General features: G+C 43.6%; 1 protein-coding gene and 2 non-coding genes across 6 annotated transcripts; 1 reads left to right on the top strand and 2 right to left on the bottom strand.

Annotated features, from left to right (window-relative positions):
- Positions 1-233: 233 nt before the first annotated feature.
- On the top strand, positions 234-319 carry TRNAY-GUA (transfer RNA tyrosine (anticodon GUA)). The gene is given in 2 exon segments: positions 234-270; positions 284-319. It is a non-coding gene; the product is annotated as a tRNA-Tyr (tRNA).
- A 414-nt stretch (positions 320-733) lies between these two features.
- On the bottom strand, positions 734-806 carry TRNAA-UGC (transfer RNA alanine (anticodon UGC)). The gene has a single exon. It is a non-coding gene; the product is annotated as a tRNA-Ala (tRNA).
- A 2,262-nt stretch (positions 807-3,068) lies between these two features.
- On the bottom strand, positions 3,069-8,978 carry LOC148009681 (uncharacterized). 4 transcript variants are annotated; one of them, XM_087672545.1, is made up of 10 exons: positions 7,988-8,978; positions 7,695-7,855; positions 7,489-7,583; positions 6,706-7,379; positions 5,553-6,398; positions 5,113-5,291; positions 4,959-5,035; positions 4,726-4,873; positions 4,390-4,539; positions 3,069-3,872 (listed from the first exon to the last, which is right to left on the bottom strand). In XM_087672545.1, exons 1-10 carry the CDS (start codon positions 8,166-8,168, stop codon positions 3,528-3,530), a joined length of 2,856 nt encoding a protein of 951 aa, XP_087528671.1. In that variant the 5' UTR covers positions 8,169-8,978; the 3' UTR covers positions 3,069-3,527. The 4 variants fall into 4 exon arrangements, with proteins under 4 accessions (XP_087528671.1, XP_087528672.1, XP_087528673.1 ...); XM_087672546.1 differs by having other exon boundaries at positions 5,553-6,395; XM_087672547.1 differs by having other exon boundaries at positions 5,113-5,273; positions 7,988-8,977.
- Positions 8,979-9,242: the final 264 nt, after the last annotated feature.

Here is a 9,242-nt window from a genome sequence, read left to right as displayed (position 1 = left end):
TTAGTATTGAGTATTCAAATATTTGAATGAGGTTATGGAATAGTAAGCTTGTACGATAGCATATGGCATGGACACATGTTTTCTCGGAAGGAAGCTTGAGATGAGGCAGTCGTTTTTTGAGCTTCGCATTTGTGATGCGTGCTTCACTTGAAACGAAGGAGAGCTAGATGAATGTGGGTATCAATTGAGTTTATAGGAAAAAAAAATGTTAAACTTTGAAAGTGTATCACCAGCCGACCTTAGCTCAGTTGGTAGAGCGGAGGACTGTAGACGGTAGAGAGAAATCCTTAGGTCGCTGGTTCGAATCCGGCAGGTCGGAATACCTTTTCAAATATTGCCGGCTGCGACAATCGCGCGTATTGCTTTTACTAACTCTCGAGTCCGGTTGAATCGTGAAAGTTTCATTAGATTTGCTCCCTTCAAATTTGGTAAGGATCAACGAATTCACGACGATGGTTTCATCGGAGATATCGGTCGAAGAAGCAGCAAATGCAAGGAACTTGAGATCTTTGCTCGTCAAGCGGAAATGTGCTCCCAGGAAGATTAGCAGCTTTCTAGGGACGTAATTTAGGAGAGGTTGGGTAGGAATCAAGTACTGGCAGGTGCTGATGGAGGCTCCGAGGGTGGGTGATACTCTTGACTCTTGAGTCTTTCTGCTCTAACTTTGGCAAGTTCCTGCCCAGGCAGCTTAAAAAAACTCCAACAATTAACACGAGATATAGCACTGAATTCATGGAGATGACGGGCATCGATCCCGCTACCTATCGCATGCAAAGCGATCGCTCTACCATTTGAGCTACATCCCCTTGATGATGGGAACTCCGGATGGGTACATAATTATTGTAAATTTGTGAAATTTAAAATTTTAGATAGTTGTCTTCGATCGAATGAAGCAAGTCCCATTCTGGAACACGTTACACGTTACGAAAAAAAATTGTACTTCGGGGGGGGATTGCCAATTTTTGAACTTTTTGAGATTTTAAGTATCTAATAGGTGGCGAGGTTAGGAGAAATTGAATGAGTCTAATATTGAAATTTCTATTATTTTGAAATTATACAAAATTTGTCACTTTGGGGAATTTCTCAAAGTAGTGGTACACCTGCAAGCCAATAATGTGACACTTCGTAGCAAATCAACGAATGACATTGACACCTATCCCTCTATCTAGCCTTTCTAATGGTAAAAAAATATGTTAAAAACTATTAAATGGGGACCAAGGTGAAGGATGTGTAGTTTCATTTCATGAAACAAGCATTAGACTAGGGATTTCGTACTCTTGAACAATCTTTAACATAATTGCAATAATCAAATTCTCAACCATATTTTCCACTCATCACAATAGGGATTTTGTACTCGAGCAACCTTTAACATAATAGAAATAACCAAATTCTCAACCATTTTTTCCACTTGTCACAATAGGGGAGGGAGAGTATTTAGTGCCCATTTTTTGCCTACTAACTGTAATGTTGATTTGGGAATTTTCAGTTATTTAAGTATAAAATATTTTTATATGGAGAGCAATATCTCAGTAACTTATTAGTTGAATTACTTGAATGCTTAAAGCATTTGTTATAGAAGTAATGATAACCTTCTTCACTTGTCATCTCTCTCTCTCTCTCTCTCTCTCTCTCTCTCTCTCTCTCTCTATGCATGCATAAGTAGGATGAACTGCACATGTATAACTTCCTTCCATGCACAAATACATACATTTATGCAACGATACATGCATGCACATGCACGTGCATGTGTGCACGCACACACACACACACACACACACACACACACACACACACACAAGAAATAGGAGCATCCACAAAACATTTGTTTTTACAATCACATACCCCTGGACTCACGTGTATACACACATGAATGCAATTCATAGAGTACATTGCCAAAATAAATGCTTAAGTGTGTAACTGAGCTTCAAATTCTAAAGGATCTTAACCTATGTCCTCTTACAAAACTTTTTAGTAGAAACTCTATCTTCTTTAAAAAGTCCATGTCTCACACTATCAATTCTGTTTTGAAGCTCTATCCCAAACTTATTTTTATCCTAACAACTTTAGAGCTTTGATGCAATACTACATAGATTGTCCCTCATTTGTTACATTTAACATTCACTTTAGTCTTTGATCAAATAATTCCTTCACCATTACGCCTTTGAACCTAGCCTCTACACACCTATCTTGGCGAGGCCATATAAAATGCATTATGATATGTAACTCTATACTTAGACATTGGAGAAGGCATTGCTTCTATGTAGACTCATCATTATTGAGTTGTCAATGAAAGATGAGAAGTTGTAGGTAGGCATAAATTGTGAAAGTGCTTATGCTTTCTCCACATGAACATAGTTCGATCCATCTAGGGTGTATGTTAAGAGGGGGGTTTGCCATAAAGGATCCGCAACCATCAATTGGAGGATGCATTTGTTGGTGGGATTGTGGAGGGCCAAATGGTAAGACAAGTCATCAAGTCGATGCTTTTACTTTTAAGTGATAAAACATCAGTTGCATTAGTCAGTGAAAGCAATAATAAAGCTGGGGATAAGAGAAAAAGAAAACTTGATGAGATTCAAGATCCTCATCAACCATTAAGTTTCAGATACCATGTGCCCTTGCACAAAGACATTTAGTGGGACCAAGCTTGAGCTTTATATGATGCACCATGGCATGACTCATATAATTAATTACATGTAAGCCTATGTCCAATGTTTCAAAAGAGTAAGTTACTTCATCATTGTATATTATGAAAGTGTTGGTTCCAGTGCAATAAGTAAAGGGTTGATATATGAAGGGTATAACTTACTTCTAGTCTAAGGCTGATAAGATTGGTGGTTCGATTGCAAAACCAGTGAAACCATATAAAATGATGAAGAGGTTCAAACGTTGGATAGCAGTGATTATAGTTAGTTCAAGTGATTATAGTTAGTTCAAGCCTTGAATAGGGACAAAGCTTGCCCAATTATTATGATGAACCAAACATTAATGTAATGAAGATGTTTACAATGTTCTAAAATAACCACCTAGCTAGATATGCAATGCCTTGATCTTTGCTCCTTTGAAAATGAATCAAAATCCTGATATATTTTGTTGCCAACGGCATTTTCACATCAATGGCCGTGTGCTAATCTTTTACATAAATTCCTACACACCCCTGCAGAGCATCGCCAGCAGAAATATAGATGCTCTAAGGGAACAGGTATGGTAGAAAACCGTAATGGCGGGGGGGATAATATACAAGGAAAAGGGGGCCCAGCAAGCAAACCACACTCCTTCAAATGCTTTGGCCCTCCAAACTAATTCGTTGCAGGCGTTGGCTGCTGCTTGTGCAGGATATGCCATCCTTGCATCAGGGCCATAGGGTTCTTCCCCCATAGCTTCCCATGATCAAGGTGCGCAGGTGTACTTGATCAGGGTCTTCGAAGTAAACATCCGGTTGTCACCTTTACCATGCCGCATCATTAGAGCCTTGTGTAGAACTGCTTGGGTCTTTGTAAGCAGCTGAAACCATCATGATATCTTCATCATATCATGTCTTCATATGATAGCCTTCTAGAATTCCCTCTGTCTTTGTATGCAGCTTTGAGGGCTTCATAAGATAGCTTGCTGCTATTGTTCTCCCCACATATAGATAGCTTCCCTACAGGACCTGCCAAAGTCTCGGGACCCAATGAACCACTGTAGCTTAGCAATGGAGGGCTTAGGCTGGCTGCTGCCACCCGGTTCACTACATACTCGTTGAACATGCGGCTACTCCGGCTCCCATATGCATTTGATGATGCGTCATAAGCCAGCTTGCTACTTCCATAGCATGGTGTCGAGGACCCACTTTTGTCAATCACAACATCGCCTTCTAATATGCGAAGAACCTGGTCGACACATTAAGTTACTGGAGTAAGCAATTTTGGGCCAACCACATCAAGAAACTCCAAAGGAATCCCTAATTCAAACAAGCTCAAACCATGATTCCTCTGCACAAAACATGATACAAAGACAAGACATCTATCACTGTACTTTCCAGGCTTTTTCTAATGTGCACGAGGCATGTGTATGTGCATGGGGTCATGCAAGCATAGCCATAATACACATGAATACATGCACGCACATGTGCTGATAGAGGTGCCTATGCACACAGCTGCTGCATGTGGAGACAATGGCAAATTGGGTATGTGTGTGTGGTTGCACATAGGCGAATGGGGAAGACTGTGTTGCTGTTTGCTTAATTATGACACACTCAAAGTTGGACAACATGAAAGAGAAAATCGATAATCAAATCCTTGATGGAATTCCTGTTAAGTTCCCTCTAAAGACATTGACCCCACATTGGACATCGTGAAAACGCTCGGGATTGAAATGGAAATTTGGATTGTTTAAGCAAAACCTCACCTGAGACATCCGAGGCCTCGAATGTGGATCTTTCCTGATGCACAAAGAAGCAGCATGCAACATGCAGTAGACTTCATAATCTGAGTAACGGCCATCCAACAGAGGGTCAATCAAATCTTGTGTTGCATGCTCATCCAGCAAAGACCGTGCCTGCGATGATCATACATGTGATTAGTAGTACCCTTAAGCATCGTTCTGACTTCCACAATCCAATTTCTAAAGGTTTCTTGTTTTCCCTTTAGATTGCATGATAACACTGGCAGTCATCTAGACTCCGATGCTTCGTGCAGTTGCCACCACAGCTGATCTCTTAGTATATACAGATATTTAACTCACCCATTCTGTAAGGCACTGTTGACCCTTTGGACGGTTCAAATCCACTGCCTTGCGACCTGTCGCTAATTCCAAAAGAACCACCCCAAAGGAGTATACATCTGCTTTCTCAGTGATCTGTCCACTCTGTGCATATTCAGGTGCAAGGTACCTGTTGAAGGACAAGTGAGGTTAACATCAGCTTCAAAACATTGCACCTGCTTGAAGCATAAGATCCAAACATTAATGCCACTCACCCAAATGTCCCAATAACCCGGGTTTGGACACCAAGGTCACCATCAGGTTGCCATCTTGCCAAACCAAAGTCTCCTACCTAAAGATTGAAGGCATGTCATGAGAGAGACTAACATGCAACATATCTACACTTCTTTCCTGAGGGCCACCACTTACCATTGGTTCAAAGTCATGGGTGAGAAGGATGTTGTTAGGGCGCATATCACGATGGACAATGCAGCCAACACGGCACTCCTCATGCAAGTATCTCAGACCACGAGCTGCACCAACGGCAATCTTCTGGCGAGCCGGCCATTCTAGACAATCCTTATCTCTACCTTCAACACCAAAGAAGCCTTGATCAAAGGCATATCAGCTTGCTTGTTTGAGAGTAAGAAATGATTCCAATACCCAACAGTTTGTTTCTACTGCTATGCTCCATACAACAGGAGCATGACACTTAACGACATGAGAGAGTAAAATATACCAAACAGAGACCCAGCTAAACAACCGACATCATCCTTAAAGCTTCATCAAGCCAAACCACACCTATCTCATGGCCTGCACGATTTCACAGAATGCTAGAACTTGAAACAGCTGCTTGGAAAGAGAGATACCATAGAGATGGGAATCCAAAGACCCATTGCAAATAAATTCATAAACAAGCAGCCGCCTCTTGTCTTCGATACAGTAGCCAATGAGCATCACCACATTGCGGTGCTGTGCACAGCTCAAGACCTCCACTTCTGAGCAGAACTCTATGTCCCCTTGTGAGCTAGCAAGCTTATGTTGTTTCACAGCCACAGCCTGACCATCTGGCAGTACACCCCTGTGCACCGACCCGAAACCCCCCTCTGCAAGGAAGTTCGCCTGAGAGAATCCTCCAGTGGCTAGTTCCAGCTCTGCATATGTGAACCTCCTAGGAGGCTTTCCAAAAACTGGGGCCTTATGCTGGCATATTGAACATAACGGAGGTGGCCCAGGAGGCACGTGTCTGGAGAGTGACATGGCCTTCCTAACGCTGGAGGTTCGTTCTAGATCACCTGGCTTCGGAATGCCATCCCCCAGTTCAGCCCCTGAATCATGGTCCCATCTTGAGAACTTCTCGAGCAGATCCTGCGTTGTCAGCATTCGTTTTGACCGGCTTCCTCTGTCTGGGTCAAAAGCCTGGATGGAGTTAGCAGATTTTAACAGCTCCGGATGCTGCCGCTGCTTTTGAGATACAAGATTTGCCTTCAATCCTTCAACAGAAGAGTTCACGTGATGTAATCCTGATCCACCCTCTCGCATGCTGAATGACAGCCTCGAGGAACCTGTGAACCTTTTGGAGGAGCTAAGAGGAGAAGCTGGAGTAGAAGCCCTCCCAGGCTTGTTGTTGATCTTGGGTGTAGCATTTGCAGAGTTAGGTCTGGTTTTTGCTGTTGGCATCCAAGGATCCATGGCATAGCTCTCTCTAAGAGCTGCTGGTATAAGCAACAAGACAAGTATGTATTAGCAACATTCTGAATTGAGGAAACTTCTTACAAAAACTTGACTACACTCAGTGCCTAAATTATATCTGACTGCTGAACAACTATGGTGAATAAATCTCCAAGACCGAACCTACTGCTACTACTACTACTGCTACTGAAGTTGCCCCTAGTATCTACACGAACATTCATGGCCATGACTTAAGCATCAGCAGCTAAGGTTGGGAAGAGTAATGCTGGACCAAAACCCATCAAAACAGACCACAATGCACATCTAGAATCATGGCTGCTGCAAACTTACCTCCAGCTAAGCTATAATCAAGCCATGGTTGTGGCATGAGATCTGAGGGCCTGAAATACCGAACATTTGTGCGCTTCTGCCTTCTCTCAGGGCTGGCATTAGCAGTTCTGCAAGGAGGGCGGGCAATCGCAGCAATGGCACCACAAGATTCATCACTGCTAGAATCATCTGATGGTCCATCGATCAAACCATAATCAGAGGCCGAGTCTGTCTCCAAGATAGCCTGATCACCATCACAATTGCCACACAACCCTTCTCCTCCTCCTTCTCTTTCCATGCAATTGGATTTGCCAGCCTCTGCAGTTGTCAAGGGAGACGTTCCCTGCTCTGAGCTTGAGGCAGAGGAGGTGCCTTTCTCTGTAGCCGTGAATGGGGTCCTCACTTCCGGACTACTGGATGAAGTGGGCTCTTCAGAGATGGAGTATGTTATCTTGGCATGGATAGAAGAGCCCCCAAGGCTACTCAAGTTTGCACCATCCCTGTGCGATATTGAAGAAGCTATGGTAGAAACAGGAGTGGTGGAAGTGGTAGTAGAGCCTTCCACTGCCTTTCTTCCATTGTGAGATGAACCTCCCTTCAGGTTCAGCCGCAGAATCTTGGCATCCATACGTTTGACAATAACAAGGTTGCACTGGAGCTGCTCTATGCAGCATTTCCCCTCTTTCTTAAGTTGGCTGCATGCGCTCCAGACAGCCAACAGTGAGGCTTGTTATGTCAAGAAGAAAGGGGCAGGTTCTGTGCCCCAACATTCATGTAAACAGCAAATTCAGTCCAGAAACATACCTGTCTAGAACAACCCATGTCGCGTGCACCTTCTGTGCTTCAATGGCAGTAGCCCCTTTCACAGCAGCAGGAATCACCTTGACATTCACTTTGACCTGATCGAAATGAAGAGAATGGAGGATATGATTAGACAATGTAAAAGCAAAGCATGTTCGTTGAACTGAAAGAGAGGGGAGGGTTAGGACAGTATTGCAAGCATTATTGACCTTCTTTGAATCACAGAGCTTGTGCAAATGCTGCATCATGTGAGAGCAAGAGTCTGAGACATCCTCTTCCACCTCCTTGGGTTGGCCTCCTTTGGCTCCTTTACTAGACCTATTGGCACAGTCTCCAGCAAGCCTGGGCAAGCTCCACAGCCTCCTTCCAACTGAGGCAGGCCACAGAGAGAGAGAGAGAGAGATGAAACAAGGATAACCAAGCAAATATACAGCAGGCTCGATGTAACTTATGAAGAGGATGCACTAAAGGAGCAACCAATTGTGAAGAAGAAAGTGCTTACCATTGCGGCTGGATCCTTGCAGAAGCGCTACGAGCGTGATGCGGTCTCCTGCTTGGGCTACATTGTTTATTGCCCACTCCAGAGCATGCTTGGTGATCTCCTTGTCTGCATTGATGGCAACCACAACACTCTCACTGGCTTGAGTTTGAGGGGGAGGCATAGGAGGCAGGTGGTCTCTCATGGCCACATTCAAGCTCCGGCTGTGATAATCTCTAGCAGCAGCAGCAGCAATGGAGGACAGACAGGAGGTATTGGGCAGCTCTGGCCAGAGAGAAATAAGCTGCTTATCTGGTCATTCCACACCTTAATGATTCAACAAGTCAGCAGCTATGGCATCATAACAACACCACCAAAAGTAGCTCTGATATATTCTGTAGCTCATTCCATAGCTCGATTCAGAACCTTCAAGAGAGCTAAGAAGAGTGGTGATGGAGATAGATGAGATAAGAGAAACATAAGCTGCTTATGTGGCCAGTTTACAGCTTAATAATCAAAACCGGCCGACTAAACTGGCTCCTGAAGATGAAAATGAAGATGAAGAAGGAGAAAGAGGAGAGAAGCTTTTCCCTTGGAAAATTGGGATCTCATTCCATAGCTAAAATTCAAAATCAGAGCAGTGAGACAGATGACAGCATTGCCTTTTCTTTTCCATCCCCTGCAATTCCATAGCCATTGATTGCGGCAGCAGAGGAAAACGTGCTGGGGGAGAGACTGATTGTATTGATGATGGGAACAAAAACAGCACTGACTCCTCCTCTTCTTCTATTCTCGATTCTCTACTCTGGGTCTGGAGTCTGAATTCTCCCCTCTTTTTCTGATCAGATTGAATACTTTCCTTTAGTTTAAAAGCCCCTACTCTCTTCTGAGAGGCTAGAGCCTCTCTGTCTTTCCCATTCTTTGTTGTTTTCTGCTTCTGCAGCCTGCTGCTTCTTCTCTACTGAGGATGCTCTGTTTCTGCTGCTCCTTTTTAATTACTTCCTTCTTTTCAATATTTCCCCCCAGCCCACCAGACTAGAGAGAGAGAGAGAGAGAGAGAGAGGACACCACTCCTACCGGCAACCGCCTGCAGCCGGTCACCCTGTCCCCCCCTGGAGATAGATCATAGATCTCGCCATGTCAAACCGTCACTATATTTTTGAAATTTTTATTGTGTTCTGGTAAAATTTTCATCCGGTGGGCTTTTAAGTTTTACTGCATGTGTATATTAGGTGAGACCTTCACATGCATTATGTGGTCAATCCAGACTAGCTCTACT

The sequence above is a fragment of the Lygodium microphyllum genome, chromosome 30, assembly GCF_053477565.2.
Source record: "Lygodium microphyllum isolate KBCC chromosome 30, Lygodium_microphyllum_v1.1.10, whole genome shotgun sequence".
NCBI classification, from domain to species: Eukaryota; Viridiplantae; Streptophyta; class Polypodiopsida; order Schizaeales; family Lygodiaceae; genus Lygodium; species Lygodium microphyllum.
Note: the sequence above shows the minus strand (reverse complement) of the source record. Positions and strands in the feature narration are given on the sequence as shown.

What these genes read in the sequence shown, in the direction of transcription:
- LOC148009681 (XM_087672545.1), bottom strand. Translation starts at nt 8,168, where the DNA reads ATGAGAGACCACCTGCCTCCTATGCCTCCCCCTCAAACTCAAGCCAGT. An exon ending in CCCATGACTTTGAACCAATG is followed by an intron (nt 5,036 to 5,112) that starts GTAAGTGGTGGC and finishes TTCAATCTTTAG; the next exon opens with GTAGGAGACTTTGGTTTGGC. An exon ending in AACAGTGCCTTACAGAATGG is followed by an intron (nt 4,540 to 4,725) that starts GTGAGTTAAATA and finishes TGATCATCGCAG; the next exon opens with GCACGGTCTTTGCTGGATGA.